General features: G+C 48.3%; 1 protein-coding gene across 1 annotated transcript; it reads left to right on the forward strand.

Annotated features, from left to right (window-relative positions):
- Positions 1-378: 378 nt before the first annotated feature.
- On the forward strand, positions 379-19555 carry RFLNA (refilin A). Its single transcript, XM_026114605.2, has 3 exons — positions 379-1027; positions 12050-12159; positions 13643-19555. The coding sequence occupies exons 1-3, from the start codon at positions 650-652 to the stop codon at positions 13974-13976; spliced, it is 822 nt and encodes a 273-aa protein (XP_025970390.2). The 5' UTR covers positions 379-649; the 3' UTR covers positions 13977-19555.
- The last annotated feature ends 440 nt before the right edge of the window (positions 19556-19995 follow it).

The raw sequence follows: 19995 nt of genomic DNA on the forward strand, positions 1-19995 counted from the left end.
GGGGATCTCGACGAGCCACCGGGCCCCTCTGTGCGGAGGGGAGAGGGAGGAGTGTGTGCGGGGAACTGAGAGGGGGGCGAAAATCAAGACAGACCTGAGAGAAAAATCAGAACTGAGGGAAAAAACAGAAGTGAGGAAAAAATCACACTGAACTGAGGAAAAAATCGGACTGAACTGAGGGTAAAAAAGTCAGACAGCCCCGAGGAAACCGCAGGCCGGTCAGGGCCGGGGAGGCCCCGCTCCCGGGGGCGCCGCGTGTGGAGGCTGCCTCAGGTCTGGGCGCGCGACCCGCCCGCGCCGCGCCGGGCCGGGCCGAGCTGGGGGGCCGGGGGAAGGGGAGGGCGCTCCCCGGCTCCCCTCCCACCCTCGCAGGATAAATGGGCCGCCGGGAGGCGGCGGGCGGACGGCGGCGGCGGCGGCGTGTGGAGCAGCGCGGCCCGCCCGGCCTCGGCCCCGCCGCGCCCAGCGCTCCCTGCCGGCGGGGCCGCCCCGGGCTCCGCCGCACGTAAACGGCCGCATCCCCCGGGGCACCGGGCCCTTCTTCCCTCCCTCCCTCCCTCCCTTCCCCGGGGGCCGCCTGCCGGGCGGGGGGCGGCCGGGGCGGCGCGCGGGGCCGGGTGGGGGGAAGGCGGCCGGCGCGGCCCGGCTGATGCTGGCTCTGCCGCTCGCAGCAGGCTCGGCCCGGGCTCCGGCGGGCTGGTGGCGGCGATCGGGACCCGGAGGGGCTCCCGCGGGGCGCCTTTGCCCTTCCCCGCCTCGGCGGCGGGAGGCGGTGGAGGACTTTCTCCCGCTGCGGCCCCCTCGCTGCCCCCCAGACATGGTCGGTCACCTACAGCTGCAAGGGATGGACGAGAGCCTGAAGGAGAAGAGCCGGGAAGGCTTGCTGGACAGCCCGGACTCGGGGCTGCCCCCCAGCCCCAGCCCCCCCTTCTACTCCCTATCGCCCGGCAGCGGAGAGGGCCGAGCCGGGGGCAGCGGCGGCGCGGACCCCCCGGGGCACCGGCGAGAGGCCAAGGACGGCAAAGTGGTAAGAGCCGGACCCCTGGGGCGCTGGGCTTCGTCCCCTCGGGGGACCCGTGTGACACCCCCCCGTGCGGGGAGCGACCAGGCGCCTTCGCATGGCCCTGGGCACCCCGGCCGCGTCCCCCCTCGGCGCCCCGGCACGGCCCGGTCGGGCCGTGCCGGGGCGCCGAGGGGGGACGCGGCGGTGACACGGAGATGGCTGGGGACTTTGATAACGCTCGCAGAGGTGTTGGCCATTCGGGCGAACCCTAATAATGGTGTGGGAGCGAAACCCAGCTCTGAAACACGCTCCAGCGCCTACCTTAAGAGCAGAAGGGCGTAACGGCTCGTCGGTGACACTGTCGTGCCCGGCAGATACAGGTTGTGGCTGCATCTGTCTGGACCGCGGCCGGGCAGCCCGGCTTCCAGCCATGCTTAGCGCTTCTCGGTCCCACGTTTGTTTGTTTTGCCGTGAGGGCGAAGCCACGTTGCTGGAGCCTCGCTGCTAGGGATAAGAAACAGTCTGTTATTCGGGCAGGACGCGGACGTCTGTCCAGGGAGTTGTTTTGGAGACGCGGTCTGGGGAAGGCTGAGCGCTGCCGCTCGTCGCTGGAGCGGCGTTTTGTGGCGGGAGTCTGCGGGAGGGTTGTGCGCCGCAGGGCCAGCGGCTCGCCAGCTCGGACGGCTGGCAGTGGTACTGGGGGTTTTGGTTAGCCTGACGCAGCGCCAGTGAGGCGGTTGACTGTGGAGTAGGATTTGGGTAGATTTATTATGACGATTATTCTGCTCTGTTTTGTTGATTTCCATCCTTGAGCTACAAAAGCTGCTTTTAAACACAAAATGCAGAGCATAAGCAATGCTGGGAGAGGTTTTTAAAGGATGGTGAAAGTTCTTCTCCCAGGATCTTTCAAGTATTTTTTTAATGCATATAAAAGACATTTGTAAGTGTATTCAACAGTTAATTGGCTTCTCTACAGAATAAAAACTGTCTGCAGCACAAGTCTTTCCATGGGAAGGATTTAACTACCTATGCATTGACTGATAACTCCAAGACTTTCTTCTTCCTGGTAGAGACATTTTGCAATGACTTTTCACAGCCTCATTTACTTTCTGAAGTTCTAAGGTTATTTTAGCACGTTATTGAAAACTGCCTTTCATTCCCAAACATGCCAAACTCTTCACACAAAAAATGAGTCCCTCTCAGCAGAATAAGGTGGGCAGGGTGCACAGTGTTAACTGTGAAAATCGAATCTCGAACCTGCCAACACTGAGGTTCCAGATGTGGAGTCTTACCTGCAGATGCCTCGGTGTGCGTGCCGTTTCAATGGGACTGTTTGTGTACAGGGAGTTACCCACATGCATCTGGTTTGGCAGGTTCAGGCTGTTGCTGTGTATCTGTAAAATAAAATATGGGAGGAAGATGAATGAAGTCTTGCTGGACCAGAAAACAGCTGGAGTGGAGGTGGCTGCAAAGCCCTGTAATGGGGATGTGACAGCCTCCATTCCACATGAGAGCCAGCCTCCACTCCTCCTCCTCCTCCTAAGAAAGCTCGTAGCTATCGAAGATGAAATAGCATAGCTAAAGCCCATGCCAGCTCTTGGGCTACTAGGACTAAGAGTTTTAGTGCTTGACTGCTACAGCAAAAAGTTATTTCTATGACATGTGTATAGCAAAATTACATTTTCCAGTTCTGTTTCTTATTTTGGTCACATATGAACATTTTGCACATTTCAGAGGAGCTCGCTTTGTAGATATTTCGAAATTCTGTATCACATTGCAACAGCATCGGTAACACTGGGCTCCTGCTGTTAGGATATATGTTCCGTATGTTGTGGATATTTGCGTGCACTTAGTAGGTATGGAAGACTGCATAGATCCTAACATTGAAACCAATTTGGTTGCATTATTTGGAGTGGTGGGGGACTGTATGCTGTAACACTGACCATTTGGTATACTGCAAAATAATGAAATAAATAGGAATTTTCATCTACTTCACTATATAGAGAGTTTCACTTCACCACCATGTAAATATTGTGCTTGCAGCTGTTATTATTAAGGAAGCAGGAAAAATATGGGAACTCTGCTTGCTTCATACTCCTAAATTTCAGTGTCTAATTAGTTTTAATCTTACTATTTAACAGATCTATGAGCAATTATGCAATCTATGAATGTGCCCCTGTTTAACTCTACTACTCTGCCCTTCCTCAGAGCATGCAGAATTGGCAATTGCAGCTATTTGCCAACCAAGGCTTCCTTTTTTTTAGTTGCCTATTATATTAGTGTTTGTTTTGCTTAAAACGTGACAGAACCAGGAATGCAGTCTGCATTCTTCTGTGGTGTAATACTATAAAACATATATAAGCTCAGTCACTAATGGCCAAAAAATCTAGTGTGTATGGTTACAATAAATTGCTGTCAGGTGAAGGAAACAACATTCCAAATCTGTGGGAAGTTTTTCATACTATTCCTTGCTGCAGACCTATCAAAAACACCAGTCTGAACCCAGTCGTGTTCTTTTGCAGTCAGCTAGTTTGCTCCAACTTTACAAATAAGTTGAAGAATTTTTCTGATCTAGGACAGCTCTTCTCATATAGACTGAAATGAGACTGCATGCCCTTATTGAAGACTTTCTTGTGTGTAAAATCCATGCTCCCCCTGCTTCGTGTGATTAACTGTGACTCTGAAAAAGTAAACTCTTTTCTCTTTCATAAGCACGACTTTGTTTCAAAGACAATGCACCATTTATTCACATTTAACCAGCCAATTTGGCTACAGCTTTGGGATCCAAGAAAATATGAAAGGCAATTTAGGGCCAGAGTCATAAATACCACAAGTTCAACACCATTTAGGGACTCTTTTTTTTTTCTTTGCATTTTACTTGCAGTGCAGGAGAAATTGGCTTTTACTTTCTTCAAATAAAGCCCATGTAGGGGATTTGTCAGTTCTTTTGTGCCTAAATGCAAATATCCTAATGAAAATAAAAGGTGACTTTTACCTGCCTCTGCCTTTTAAATTTGAAACATGATTGAATTGATTCTTAAGCACTCAGGACTTGGTTTACTGAATTCCCTAGGCTTTGTGTGTAATTCTGGGCCAAAAGGAACATGCATACAACAAAGTGCATCTCTCTAATTATACTGTTAAAGAAGCAGTTGCTAGATGGGTAGGGAATGAAATGGGACATCAAGGGAGCTAGACCTGATGAGAGTTTTTCCCCCGCTGTTTCTGTCCTGGGATATAGTTATAAGCTAGTAGGACTGAGTTTTGAGCTCATTACTGTTGCACTAAGTGCTTCGCATCCAATAGCATCACTCTTAATTTATATCAAAGGTGATGAGAATCGTGCTCATCTGCAGAGCTATCTATCATGCCTTCCTTGCAGCAGCAGACTTGTCTGTTCCCAACACTGTTGCCACTGCAAAAGTTCCTTTTTATTTGAAAGACTAAATATTTATGCATTCACCCTGCCACACTGAGCACTGACTTCTGCAAGACTATGTCCCAGTGCAGCCTCTGTCAGCTGAGTGCCCCTGCATAGGGGATTTCTACTTACGTTCAGCTGCTGTATTTGACCACAGCGTCGTGCCAGAATCAGTCTTGAGTGGTGGGAGGAGATTTCAGCTTCATCTCAAGTGCAGAGAGAGAGCAGGGTACCTCGCTCCTTGGCATAGCCTTTGCTGGCATGGTTCCCACCACGGGGTCCAGGTCAACATGTGCACCAACTCTGCTGGATTTATGAGTGATATTAAAAATATCTCTTCCTGACATGCTGTCCTTTGAAGAGCCCTTGGGGGAATTGTGTGCCGTGGAGCCTGCATCTCGTCCTGCACTGAGAGCGCCAGGAGGGAGGCCATCCTGTGGGGACTGGGTGGGCCACCAGCAGCTTTCCAGGCTCCAGGGCTTCCATAACTTCCAGACCTGCCAACACCTGCAGTGAAAGCACACGTGGGAGAAAGGCCCAGCTTGACGCAGATTGTCGCCCTTGCACGACGCAGGAGCCCTGGCTCTCCCAGCCCACGGGCATCCCAGCAACTGTGGAAAAGCCACAGGCTGCCTGCGGAGAGCGAGGTGCCCATCCTGCGCAGCAGCATGGCTGCCCCAGGGGCTGGCGTTTGTTGCCCAGCATCCTGATCCACTTCTGAACTGTTCCCACAGCACCAGGGCGGGATCCTGCGGGAGTTCCCCCAGCAGGGATTGGTGATGGTTTTGGCACACATCTGCCATTTGCCTCTGTGCCGGCCTAACCCCCACGTGGCTTTTCTCTGTGCCTCAGCCCTGCCCCGTTCTGAACGCGCACCTACCTCTCCTCCTTGGTTCAGCACCCGTGAAGGAGGGTGAGGAGAGGACTGGCTGAGGGCCTCGCCTCTTCTGCAGACCACGACAGATGTCCCTTCTGGGCAGCTCAGGCTCCAGTTCCTCAGCAGGTCAACCTGATCCTGGTTCCGGCCTGTTCCAGTGGAGCTGTCTCTGGGCAGGGATTAATGGCTCGGTCCTGGCAATCAGAGGAAGGGGGTATCAGACCCGCACACAAAACAAGGCCCTTGGCAAAGGGGAGGCCACAGCATTGATTGCTGCCTGACAGAAGGGTTTCTCCAGGGGTTGCTGTGCCAGAGCGTGTGCTGCGGAGAGGAACCCCAGCCGCCAGCTGTTTGCAAGCAGCTCCCTGGTCATTTCAAAGCTACGTCTCATGGTAACAGCATTATGGTAATAACCCTTATGGGCACGGTGCCTTTTGCCCCAAAGGTTCCCCAAATGCTGAGAAAACGCAATGCCAATGGACAGATCATCACCTGCCGTCAGTCTGTACTATCAATGGAATTAGTAGAGACACGGCAGTGCAAGTGCGCACACAGACTGGTGCGCTTGCCTTTGCAACAGTCTTGGGGATAGGCAGGCATGTAATCTTGAGTCAGGGAGCATTCCCAATAAAGGCAAACAGGGAAACAGTTACAGGAATCACATCATCTACTCTGAAAATGTGACAATATCTAGGGTGGTTTCTTCTAGCTGTTTAACCTTTACTGCATCCCTACATACAAATTCCACTTGAAATAGGAGAGACATCTGGGCAGGAGGGATATAATTCTTTGAAATGAGAAAGCCCTGCTTTCTACCTGAGATTGCCATTTACTCTTATCACTTCCAAATTAAATCTCATCCGCTCTAGTATAAGCTACTTGTAATGTGTGATATATGTAGATATTGGGAAAACAAATGGTCTGTTAAACAAATATTTCTTATCAGCTAGAGTGGAGAATGTAGATGTGTATTAAGTAACTCAGCCAGATCTTTCATTATAGCTGTAAATAACAGCTGATTAAAGTGACATTTTCATGGATCTGACATGTTACCATAGTAGGGAAATGTGGTGAGAGATTTGCTTACACACTAGCTAAGTTAGAAGCTGGGAATTTGGAGAGCTGTATCCTGTTTGTAGCCCTGAGACTTGGGCAAACCATTTCCCCTTATATCTCTAGGGATCTAATGCCGCAGCCTCTTAGCACCTTCAACATAATTGCCATAGCAAAAGGAGTCAATCACTTCTGGCCCTTCTTGCTCTCTGGGGAAAAGTTTTTTGGGGGATTTCTTTTTCTTTTCAAGTCACCTTAAGGCCCTTTCTTTTTTGTTGCCTTGCTGCCTGGAATTTGGAAGTTATGGGAACATGCAAGGTATTGCAGGCCAATTTCTTGGCACTTTTTTTTGCCTTACCTTTTTTTTAACCAATTGGTAAATCTCCTTTCTTTTAAAATGCCCTGAATGAAAAGCATCTTAGCAGTGCAAAACCTGAAGTCTGGCTCTAAATAATTATTAGGAAAAAGAAGTGCTGCTCTGTCCACTACATGATTTTTGCTGTCATTCACAACTCTGAGGTCTAAAAGCCCTCTGAGAGCCAACCGCTGAAACGTCACTCCTGGCACGAGTGAAGCAGGGACGTGGAGCTGAAGGGCACGTGTCCGTCCTAGAGCGAGGAGACTCCCGTAACACTTCTGTCAGCATGAAGGAAGTGCTGCCGGTGGCAGTAGATTGAATACCTGTTCAGCAACCTATTTGATGTGTGTTTATACTGCGTGGAAAAAGGCAGAGCTTAGCTGCCCAGGCCTTTACATGCCTGAAAGGCATCAGAGTTAAGACAGGGGGAAAAATGCAGCCAAACAAGAAATCACTTCAGCTTTTTAATAATACTTTAACTCTTTGCTGGTTGAGACAATTTATGTACCAGAAAGGAAATAAAAATGCCAGCACATTTCCTGCTTAACTTTACTCCCCTGCCTTGGCTGTGATGAGGGCATAACGTGTACATTTGGGGCTCACTTTAATACCTCCAGTGAGAGATTCCCTGGCTATTCCCTTTTGCCTCCTCAACCTTGGTGGACTACCCAGACTCATCCTTGCCCTGTGTAGAGATTGCAGGGTTGTGGTGGCTCTTACAGAGCTGCAGAGGATGGTAGAAGTTGCCCAGTTGTGTGTTGAGCATCTGGTAAGTGGCAACACAGCTCCAGTCTACAGGGAACAGACTAGTCAGACCCCAGCTGTAGCCCCTCAGCAGCTTGGGGCTTGGTCTGTGGATAGATGGACCCCAATTGGGGATCGCTTGTGGGCAGCCTGGTCTAAGGACACATGGGTTCCTCCTCTTCACCATCAGTGACCTCCTGTAGCGTCCAACAAGCTCCACTCCCGGCCCATATGTGGTGCAGGGCAACAAAGGAACTGACCTTACTTGTGAAGGTCTGGAGATTGCGGAGTGATCACTAGAAACGAGCCAAGGATCATCATTTTCTGTAGCAGGTTCAGCGCTCCAGTATTCCTCTTCTTTCTGCCATCCCTGTCAAGAAGAAAAAAAGTTGCTTATCTTTTTTTTTCAACAGAGGCAGAAGCTTTTTGTTCTGTTTTTGGCTTGAAACAGATTGGAAGGAGCTGGTGTCAAACTTTTGCCAAAAAGCCAGGTTTTGGCAGGTGCCAACCATGTAACGTTTCAGCCCCAAAGAGAAACCTTTTGTAAAGCTTGTATCCCCTGTTCTTTGCTTCCCAACTGCAGATGAGATTCAGGAGCAAGCATTTCAGAACTGGGGGCAACAGCACTGGGGGCAAATCAAAACCTCATCTGAAGTTCTTGTCCAGTGCTGCTCTGTAAAACCTGGGCTCACTGTTTACTGACCCTTTTTCTCTGCAAGTAATTTCAGTTGCTTATTTGGTGAGCCGTCTGCAGTGTTTTATAGAAGATCTCTAGTTTTAGACTGTGCTTTGTAGGTAACTTACATCTTTCATGTGCAGAATTCCAGGTGACTCCAAGGTTTCCCACCTTGCAGCAGCTCATGGTGCTACTCATGCTAGATAAGTGTGAATCTGTAATAGTCTCGGACGGGTGTAGAAGTTGCTGGCTTTGGCTTGCTGCTCTCTGCTATTGTCCCAGCTTTCTAAATTATTCAAGCCAAGCCTACAGGTCTGAAGCTGATGCCAGTTTGTGGTGTCCACCTGTGAAATGCATTACTGACTTTTTTCACCCCTACCACTTTACAAGTACTGAAGAGCCAGCATTGCTTTGAGTCTGAAGCTGGTTAGGTTGGCTGGGGTCCAACCCAAGTAATTACCGAGGGAACCTGGGGGGGCAGAGTGCAATTTCAGTAGGATCCTGATTCGGGCGTGTAGCTGGGATGGCAGTTGCAAAAGTCCTTTGCAACAGGAGGTCACAACCACTGCATGTTTGTGCATTGCTCTTGCGAAGGCTGGCCCTCCAGTTAGCTGTACATTACAGAGCTGGACTATTGCTTTAGACATTCTTCTTTTCCACTGTTTAGTCTGTAAAAATAGGACATTCAGACATTTTCCAGTAAGAGCTGTAAGGCTATTCATACCTTTAGGTCTGCTCTTCGTGTTATGACTGAAGTCCACCTTTCTGCCCTGTGCAAATACGATGTTTCTTCTGGGAAAGCTGGAAACATCTTTGTTGAGCTGGCATGATCTTTTCAAAGAGAAGAGCACAGAGATGATAATTTCTCACCTTGTCTGCAAGCAGAGAAAAGCTTGCAGCCTTTTGGACAAGACCTTTCCTTAAGTGGGCACAGTGTAAAAAGAGGGCAGGTTCTCAACTGGAGTTTTGCTGATCTCAAATATGTCCATAGGAGTATAAAAAACAAGAGAAAGCCCTCTTCAGCTGTAATAAGCTGCTACTGCAAAATTTGAAAGTGTTTTCTACAGCTGGCCTTGTTTAAACAGCATTTTGAAAGAATCAGCACCGTATTTTTAGCCTAGTTTCCAATGGAAAAGGGGCATGTGTAATCAGACAGTCATGACCCCGCATGGGCAGGGGGCACGTGTGTTTGTCTGTCTCTCTGTGTGTTTTTCCTCGTCTTCCCTGGGAACTTGTGAACCCGGTGACTCTTCTCAGCTAGGTTGGAGGAGTGGAGGTCTCAGAGATGATTGACTTCCTACTCTCCCTGCTCTCCCTGCTCTTTTACATAGGAAAAACAGTCTCCTGCAGGAGAGGACACGTGTTACCAGCCTTTCTTCCTTAAGCTGTTAAAGCAATCTGCATCACTTTGCAAGTGAACCTCCCAAAGCACTCTGCTGCTGGCAGAGCCCATGAGTGCATGTGCACATGCTGCTTGACTCCTGCACCCGAACAAATGTCTCCTCATGCACGAGATGTCTTTAGAAAGAGCTCTGGCCATGTGTAGCCTGTTAAAAGCTAGCGCTCTGCACCCTTGTGAACTGTCTGGCCTGTCTGATCTAAACAACTCACATTTCAGAAGCAAAAAGAGCTTTTATTTATGGCCAGAAATGCTGCTCCTTGCCCTTCCCTGTCAGGAATGTTGAAAGAAATCCAGGAATGAACTTTGCCTTTTGGCCAGTCTTTGGGAGTGAGGGTGAACATTTCTTTTTTTTTTTCCCCAGAGCTATGCAAATACTGTCCTTTTTGGGACAATGGAACAGAAATATTTGATGAAAAAGAGAGGCTGACCATTTTACTCATTGTTACTCAGTTTAACACAGTGGTAAAATACTGGGGTATTTCAGTATGGAAAGACTAAACAGCTTTGTGGCTTTGGGACACAGAGTTCAAGGGCTTGGAGAATTCAGATGAAGCAATGACATTTTTTGCCTTACCCTGAGGCAGAAACCCAAGCCACTACAGAAAACCAGACCTCAGCTAGTGTGAGCTGATGCTATTGAGTGGCATCAACACAGCTTTGCCAGTTAACACCAGCTGGGGGAATGACCAGCTGAGCATCGCTGGGATCTGCGTGGCCTGCAGGGCAGGGTGCAAGCCGAGGCACCTCTTACCAGCACCGGCAGCAGGACCAGGACCACAGCTCCAGCATCGCTCCTGTACGTCCCAGCCAGAAGATGCTGGGGAAGACAGAAGCGGATCACAGAAGCAGCACAAGCCAATTTCTCTGTATCCTCAGCTACCTTCAGTGGATCTCGTCAATCCTGAGATATCTTACTGACTGGGAAACTTGTTGAAAATCGGCTGTGATTCTGGTGCATACAGATTCAGCTTCTGCATCATGCAAAGTGGAAAAACTCCAAGGGCTTGTCAGCCACCTAGAGACCTTTTCAACCCTGCCCAAAGGTTGCCAGCCATCTCCTTTAAAGAGACCCTGTGTGTCTCACCCCATGCTCAGCTGTGCATGGTTGACTAGAGCATCCTTTGGAGCGAGACAGCCACTTTTGGCACGGAGACTTTAGCAATAGAGAACCTACCACATCCCCTGCTTGATCGTTCCAAGGGATACATTATTTTTAGCCTATATATCTATATATCTAAATATACACTATTCACTTAAGTAGAACTGCATCTTTGGAGCCAGCAGACTTAGGCTCTAGCTCTGTGTTACGTAAGACTCAGAGCATTTCTCCATGCTGGTGCACTGTGAGTCTTTGTAAAACTGGGCAGCTGGAGAAGCAGTTTGTATTTTTTTTTTAATTTGTTTTTGGATAAATCAGGACTGACTGCTGGTTGATTCAGGGAAATAATTATTTTTGAAATGTTTTGTACAGGACAGTTCCAAAGTGTTCTGGGCCTGGCTGAGACAATTGCAAGTGATGATCTCCACTCATCAGCTGGGCTGCAACTCCTCACACAAATGTACCAACCGCTGCAAGTGAGATTTAAAAACTGGGTTAACTTTAAGCACCTAAGCTTTTCATCTGCAACCACATATAGAAAGCAGCTAATCTTGCTTTTCTTTTTTGCCTATGAAGTCCTGGCCAAAAAAAGCCTAGCTTATGATAGGCCTTCTTAATTCATAACAGTAGGAGCAACAACATCCAGGCTAAAAAGACACAAACAATCGCAATTGTTATGAGAAAGAAGTGTGGAAGAAAGAAAGAAAGGGCTAGATTTCAAAGAACAAACACTGCAGAGTGAAGTGATGGAGAGCTGGGTAGAGTCACTTACCTTGGGCTGGCGTGCTGGGCAGAGGGAGAAATGGAGGGTGGCATTGGTGGGAACTGAAGGGCTCCTTACTGTTCCACATCAGTCCTTTGAGCTGGAAGTCAGCCTGTAAAGAGAAACAGCCACATGTGGCGGACCAGAAGGTTGAAGCATCTTAAATGTAAGGCCTACACAAGGCTTGTCTGTGCGGGGATAGAGGTTAATGGTCCAGTTCTGCACCAACCATCTTTAGGCAGTTTCTTGGCAACTTGACAGCGGTCCTCTCCTTTGAGCTTTTAGGCTCTTTATGGGGACGAGTGCCTTCCTCAGTGTGATGAACAGACCTGTTGCAAAGCACCTGGGGCTCTGCAGCAAACCTGGGAAAGACAGGGATTAGGAGGGGGGACGGAGTGATGCTGCGAGCGCAGGCAAGGTGGCTTTAGTCTGCGTGGAATGGAGTCGGTTCCGATGCTGCGGTCTCCTGCGCCTGCACCTGTGATGTCTTTCGGGAGACCCTGAGGAAACCGAGTTTGGCAAAATTGCCGGCATTGGTGTCGTCTGCCAACGCTGAATGAGCTGCCACTGGCTACTCAGCCTGTGCCAACAGCACATTGTGAACTATGCTAGCCTTGTCTGTTATGTCCTAACATTCGCTGTGTTCCCTGCAGATGCCTTACCTGCTCCTGAACCCGTCCATGCCAGAGATGAGGCCTCGAATGTACCCTGTGTTTTTTGGAGAAAGCATTGAGGTCAGCCCTGAGCCCATGCAGGAAATTAGGTACAGATGGGATTGGTGGTGGGGGGGTGACGGGGGCATTTTCTGTCCTTTTCCTGGTACTTTTCCTTCTGCAAAAAATTATATGTGTTTACAAAGGGGAGTCATAGTTATTTTGATGGGAAGGGAGGGAGGGACAGGTGGGAGGATAATGCCTGAATTTAAAGACCCTGACAGGAGCAGAGATGGAGGGGAGGAGGCAAGGACTGCGGGGAGGTAGTCAGAAAAGGCGGCTTTCCTTTCAAGGCCAGATCAAATCCAAAGCTGTAAGAGAAAACCATTACCATCTGTGGGCTTGATGGCCTACGCTAAGTAATCCGGTGGTCTTTCTCCTGTTCCCTGCTGACTTATATCCTCAGAAGAAGCAACACCGTTATAACTGGCACCTGTTTTTATTAGCACTTGCAACAGAGGCCAACATTAGACTAGATCACAGAGGCAGAATTATCTCCTCCTCAGGAGGTGGTCCCTCGAGTCAGCATTCGAGGTGTTCTGACCTCCTGCGGGGCTGGAGGGTATGGCCCATGCAAAAATGTTGGTCTCCTGCTCTTCTTCCTTTCTTTCTTTCGCTGGTGTGGAATGTGCTCTGCAAACAGTGTGCAACACAGTTACATGCAGCTTGGGGCAGGAATGGTGGGAAGACTGTAAATGCAGTTCCCACCCCCCTCAACCTATGCGAACGTCTCTCTGGAAATGTACCCCAGTAAATCTCTGATTGCTGAGGAACTGCCGGCAGGCATGTTTTTATGGTGATTACATCGGAGTCTTGTTTTATGTGCACTGAATGACTTGCTTACACCCTGGCTGTGCAAAATACATTACAGCAGCTCAGATTACATGCAGTGCACAATCAGTCAACCCCCCTCTGGGTGAAGGTAATGACAAGCACACACCCAGCTTTTAATCTTTTTTACGTGGAGCTGCACATTCCTTGGCTGCTGATTGCCAGAGGAGTGTTTGGGGAGCAGAGAAAGCATGTGAAAGTCCTACTGCTCCCCATGGTCAGGGATCCTAGGAAAATGACTGTGTCTTGATGTCCTTTGCTATGAGGGTGGTTGCCTCCAGTGTAGTTCTCAGGATCAAGCTGAAGCCCCAGTGAGACCTGTGGAGGAAGCCAGAGGAAGAAGCATGTTGCTGGGAGCCTGTGCAACAAGGTCCTTTCTGACCTAGCCTGGCCAAGCAGGCTCTCTCTCTGCGAACAGGCACTGCTGAAGTGCCGAGATGGCTTCACAGCAAGATGGGATTCTACCAAGCTGCCCCAGAAGGGAGGAGTCCTCTTGTCTCTGCGCTGTGGGTTGTAGGATTTGCATCTGTCCCGGTGTCTGCAGACTTCAGATATCCCGGGGCAGGTACCCAGCCCTTCACTCAGACCTAGCACTAGGATGTGATAAAAGTTCCCAGCTCCAAAGAGTCAGAGAAAAGTCCTGCCCATCCTTTCTCCTTTGCTGCCTAGGCCCCATTCCTGATGTCTTGCTGTTCTCCACAGGTGCAACTCTGAGGTGAAGTATGACTCCGAGAAGCATTACCGGGATGATATCTTCTACAGCCCTATCCCCACTGTAACCACCTACAGCGAGACGGTCATCGCTGCCCCCAATTGCACCTGGCGGAACTACAAGTCCCAGCTGATTTTTGAGCCTCGCCAAAAGCCGCTGAGGTTCCAGAGCACGACCATCATTTTTCCTAAGCGTGCCAAGAACATTTACCGGACCACGCTCAACTACAGCTTGGGCTGTGCCAAACGCTGGTTTGCTTCCAGTGTGCAGCTGGAACTCTGCGAGGAGACCAGCCCCTGCGTCATCTACAGCGAGACCCTCTGATCCACCTTGCTACTGGCGACCTTGCGACCTCAAGGAGACTGTGGCCTTTGCTGGGTCTCTGCCTGGGCCCTCACTGATGGCGACTGAGTATTAGTGGCTAGAGAACGTGTCTTCCTGGGTGAGGCTGAACTGGCTGGGAGGAGGCTTGCAGGGCACGGGATGGCTTTGATCAGTGAAAGCTGGCTAGCGTTTTGCGACGTTCCTGACATTCATGATCTGGATTTTGTTTTTCTTTTTTTTTCTGAGCGTATCTATTTTTGACTTGTGTTTAGGTGAAATCAAGATGACAAAGGACCCTATTACCCCATAGCAGAGTGCTGCTTTGTGAGCTCTGTGGGTCTCGTCTAGGACATAGGTGAGGCTTACTGTGGCCTTCAGAGCTTATTTGATCTCTGCAAAGGGAAGGCAACTGCAGAGTCACCATCCAGCCTGCCCAGCAACCACCCAGCCAAATCTTTCAGAGTTTATATGCAGAGGGGGCAGCTGTTTGTATCAACATGTTCCATGCCGCTCCAAAAGCTCATCTGGACGGTAGCTGCAATATTACACCACTGCAGTAACTCCCTGTCTAACTTACTGACAGGAGTGGGGACTGTCACCAAGAAAAAGAGGAGGAAAATCACACAGAGTGTTCTTGCTAGCAGCTAGATGTTTACATACCATAGCAAGACACTGTACAACAGAAGTATCTAGAGGAAATTTGTGGTTTACAAAGGTCCCTGCCATTGGGAAATAGCAGAAAGCTCAGCTCCAGACAGAGAAATAGCCCAGAAAGTAGAGAACTGTACAGAAAGATGAGAGCAGTACCTCCCTGCCACTGGAGCAGATGTCCTGCACAGAGTGGTTACTAGCTGCATTTTCCTCTGCAGGTAACAGCCTTCCACCAGCCTTGGCTGCGAGAGGAGCCAAGGAGGTGATGTGAATAGTCATGACCTTGTCTGTCCCTAGTCCCACAGCTTACCTGAAATGTGCCACAGCGGGACCGCACCATGCAGGAACGTCACCCAGGCGCCAGCAACGCTCTCCTGCCAGTCTGTGCGTGTGGTGAAGAAAGGCCTGCCCACAGCCACGGCCACCTCTTCTGCGTACCCAGCCTAGGAAAGAGTTTGCAAGGGAGACCAAGGAAACAGAATAGCTGCACAGCTATTTTCTAAAAGTGTCCTAGCATCCAGTCTGCAGGGCTCTCTAGGCATCTGCAAACCTTATGAGTTTCAGGGTATGGCTCTATTGCAGAGAGGAGTATAGTGCAGGGAGATGCTAACTAGCCTTAAAGAAGCCAGTGCAGGGCTAGCTCATGAGCAGTGTTGCTCACCTGCTCAGTAGTTTCCATCTTGTGACATGAACAGCTTAGCTGACTGTGGAGGAGCATCCAAACTGTCTCGCGTCGAGTCTGAGTTACTGAAGAGCCCAAATCTGTGCAGGATTTCCCTCATCAGCCAGGCTGTAACAATTCAACGGGTACTTCATGAACAGCTGAGCTGTCCCTGTAACAGCATTAGGAAACTTAGAGAGAGCAGGAGTCACTACAGCCACCCTAAGGTAAACCATTCCCCATTTATGTATCACATCTTCTGGCATCTCTGCATCTTGGTAACTCACTGAAAATCTGCAGAGCCTGGCTTCCTGCAAACATATAACCTTTGAAAAATGGCAGGGAAGTGTCTCCAAAAACCTTACCAATAGTTTTTGCATGCTTTTCATAAGAGCCCAGACTTAGAAAATAGCTACACAGCTCCGGAAATTAATTTCCAGCTTTCCGTCTTCTAAACTTTCCATTTTGTTTCTGACTTGCTGTGAGCCTGATTGAGTTATTTCAGAACACAGCCGCTCAGCCAAGTCAGAAAACCTATTAACAATGTCAACAAGACATAGCTGATTGCCCAGAACAGTTGACGCACAAACCCACAGAGATTAAAAAACGATTCGACAAACTTAAAAAAAATAATATTTAAATAGTGCCTTTTTTCATCAGTTTCAAAAGGCACTTGGTAGATGTGATCAGAACTGTGACCTTTATGAAACAGAGCTCTCTTGTTTAAAATGAAGCACCATTTTTCTACCAGAGGAAAACATAAGCTTTTTATATACATACCTAAATCCTAACAGTTGAAGCATCACTGATGCTGAGAGATATGTTGTGTGCTAAGTCAGTGCTCAACTCTGCATCTCCGTCTGGGAGTTAGATCCTGGCAGAGAGAAATCTCTCAAAGGATTTCCAAGGCTTCCACTGACCATAGAATTCTTTTAAGCAACACAGAAATGCAGATTATATTTGTTATTAGTCAAGTTTTGCTGTCACTTAGCAGTAGTATCTGCCTGGAAAAGCAGCAGCTGCCTCAAAAGGGGTCTTTCAGCCTGAAGCAGCCTTCTCCCCAGAGGTCCAGCAAAGGCAGTGCTGCACAGTTAGCTTAGACAGTTGAGACTGGGTCTAGATATTCAGGGCAGCTGAAGCTGGGGTGAACATGGTCCCAGTGCAATGCAGGTTGGTGACACACTTACTTGCTAGGTCATCTTCCTGCTTACCACATATTTCCCACTGCTGGTGAGCAAGCCACATCATGATGTTGTCCTTGTGACCTGTGGAAGCCCCTGTCCACCTTCCTGGTCCATTTTGCAGGTCCTGGAGTGCTCTGCCCATGTCCCGATGAGTGTCCATAGCAGAGGGGTGGGTTTCCAGGCTGAGTGACACTGTAACCCAGGTTTGAAAGCAGCTCAGAGACAGGCAAAAAATGGTTTGAGTGCAAAAAGGAAGGTCTGTCAGGACAATACTCATACCCAAGAGACTCCTGCAGTGATGACAGATTAGATTGCAGGCCTTCTACTGAGCAAGCATGGGGATGGGCTGGCCATGGGACAACACTACTGCTTCTCAGCTGAAGGGATGCCTAATACTCTATTCTGACCTGACATCAGATTTTCTTTCTGTGAACAGTTGAATTATTCCCCTGCTCTAAGCACAAAGATACGTTTTTTTGATCAAGACAGGCTTGCCCAAGAAGAGCTCTAGCTGGGCCCAGGCCCATCTCCATTTGGTTCAAGGAGAGAAGTCTACCAGCTATATGGGCTTATCCCAAACAGATCAGTCCCTCACAGACATCACTGTGCTTCCAGGAATCCTGCCATGTATTTATTTTGTGTAACAGGCCTGGCATCAGCGTTTCACATCAAGTTCTTGCTGCCCTGGCATGATGAAGCTTAAGCAGATTTTCTTGTGTTGCCACAACAGGAAAACAAAGCCAGCCTGCGGCTTGGGTCTCCGGGCTGCCGAACACCCTGTAAGCTGTATGGCTATGGACGGGCTGTGGTTGGTGAGCTACCAGCCCTGGGCCATATCCAAACTGTGACATTGTTAAGTGCCTGAAACCTGCAGGAATTTTTAAAACATAGCTTCTAAAACAGTGTCTCCCTTGAGCCCATCACAAGCTGCGTTTTTCCTCCGTGAAAGCTGGCGTTGGAAAGGGACTTTGCTCTCAAACGTGGGCCCCATCACAGCGTAAGGCTGACCAAGCTGGTTGGAGAGTGGGGTTGTCCCCCCCACAGCACAGTCCTACTTTACCACCAGTCCGAGATCTGGAAGTGATTACAAGTAACTCGGTCAAAATGATGGATTTGATGCTTGGCATAGTCAGACGCAGCCATCTCTTAAATCTGCAGCCCCACAGCCCCATCCTCCCTCTGTCCCTATTGCTCCTGTCTACACGGCCAGGTTAGGCGGCATTAGAAGAGCCCCAGTTCATCTTAATTGATTGATTCATGATTGGGATAGGCGATGAATTTTGTGTCTTGCTCAAAGACCAGAAATTGGCCAGTTAGGAGTCATTCCCAGCAGCCAAGAGGTGCCTTATTTGTAACATGTTTTGTACAAAGGGAACAATTTGTCCTGCTAGAGAGGTGTTTTTCTTTTAAATGGAGCATTTTTCATCTCAAACAACAGATCTTCATTCACATACACTTTGTCAAAGATACAAATGATGAATCTAGAACATGGAAATGCTGTTTAGGAAGGTGAGTTTCCTTGAATAGCTGGGACTGTGGCTACATGGTTTTTCCCTAGGATCTTAACATGCCTGTTTTCCATAGTTCTGTCAGCCTGATGGGTGAAGTCAGACTCTGCCTTTAGGAGTTATTTTCTTTCAATAGTTATTTTTTGAAACCAGAAATTTTCACAGAAGCTTCCTGTTTTTCATTGTAGGTTTTTTTTTTTTTAAGATGCTCTTTTTTACATTTTACATCAAAACAGAATATTTTGGAAGGTCTTGTCTCAAAGCTGAGGGGTTTGCCCTTCATCCCCTTTCCTTCTGTGGTTGCTTTGCCACTGAATGCAACAGAGCATTCTTGTGTCTGCTCTGCCTTTGCCTTTCCTTATTCCGTCTTGGTACTTTGTGTTTCAAGAGATGAGGTGGGAACAGGCCTGTATTGCTTGTCATTGCATTTGGGGCCAAAAAGGGGAATCCTAGCTAAGTATTGACCTTTCAGAATCTGAGAAATACTTTGCACAAGCCACAGAGAACAACTTTGACCAAAAATCTTTCTTCTTTTTTTTTTTGTTAAAGACAGCTCTGCTTTTCTCAATGTGAAATACAGACAGATTCGCACCTTGGGTGCAGGCTTTCTGGGAATGATGAAATGAGGTTTGGGTGTTGACAGCAGTGTTTGAGTGAGCCTCTGGTCAGAGAAGTGAGTGCTGTTTATTATTTATGTTGAGTGAGTCTTACAAAAAATTGGGAAAGGTCACTAGAGGGATAATAAGCAAAAGAATTTGTAGAGCAAACTGAAGACTGGAGGCTGTGTGAATCTCATCTAGAGGTGAATCTCATTTAGATGTGAATGAGGTTCTATCTATGAAAACTGTGAGCTAGGATATTTAGCCATTTTAATTTTAACCTGCCTTTTTTTCCTGCAGAGAAGAGTGTCCTTGCCTTCTTTAGAGTTAAAACAACACAGTCAGATCCATCCTCCATCACAGTCTTTCAGTCCCACTGAAGCCTGTGAATGTCAGCATTCCCCAGGTTTGCAGGGGCCTCTGTGTATCAGGCACACGCACACAGAGCTGGGTCTGTGGCTGTCCTTTATAGGGAAGGGTGGATCTCACTTGGTGGATGTTCATGTTTCTACTGCCAGATGAACTCTGCTCCCTAAATATTTACCCCATCACTCACAAATTGCTTAGTTCTGGACATCTCCTCCTAAGCACACCAATAACCGCTGTATTTTGTAAGTTCTGCATGACACTCATTCCTGCTCAGATACTGTGATGGCCATCAAAATGAGCAAAGTATCCTACCATGTGAATAGTGACCTGGAGATGGGGCTGAAAGGTGTTTGAAGGTTAGAGAAGGGCAAAGAGAACATATACTGGTGGAAATGCTAAGGATGTGTCATATTTTTATTTTTGTAAGTCTGATTCTCTAAGTGCTTGTAAAGTACTTTACTGTTGTATATGTGGTGATGCAGTAGTTCACAATATCCTTTTATTTTTGTATATTCCCCCTCCACAATAATCCCTTCCTGTTCAACTCATACAGAGTAATTTAAGAAGACAAAATTTATATATCGTAATAAAAATGCACAAACTGTTATGCTGATGTGTCCAGAGTTTCCTTCCTTATCCATTTACTTGGTGTCTAGTGCCACTTTCCCATCCAGATGGGATGTTTTCAATGTTTCCCTCCCTCATCTGGGGAATTCAGACCAACTCTCCTTGGTGAGGAGGCCGTGCACTCAGATGGGTGGTGCCGTGACTTGTAAAATCTGCTCTAGCACTTATGTCCAGTGAAAGTTTAAATGGCTCAAGCAAGAGGGCACAAAACTCGAGTTTGCTGTGGAGGCATTTTTGCAGTTCAAGATTTCACTGGTCAGCAGTTGTTCACCCTAAATTTCTCTCTTCTTGCTCAATCTTGTTCTACCTAGTTATGGAGCCCTGGTGTTCAATTTAAATAATTCCTCTCCCAGTTTTTCCATGCCCTTCAAACTGCAGGGCGAAACAAAGCAATGCTTATGTCATGTCCAGGTATCCACA

Source organism: Dromaius novaehollandiae, chromosome 17 (genome assembly GCF_036370855.1).
Source record: "Dromaius novaehollandiae isolate bDroNov1 chromosome 17, bDroNov1.hap1, whole genome shotgun sequence".
Lineage (NCBI taxonomy): Eukaryota > Metazoa > Chordata > Aves > Casuariiformes > Dromaiidae > Dromaius > Dromaius novaehollandiae.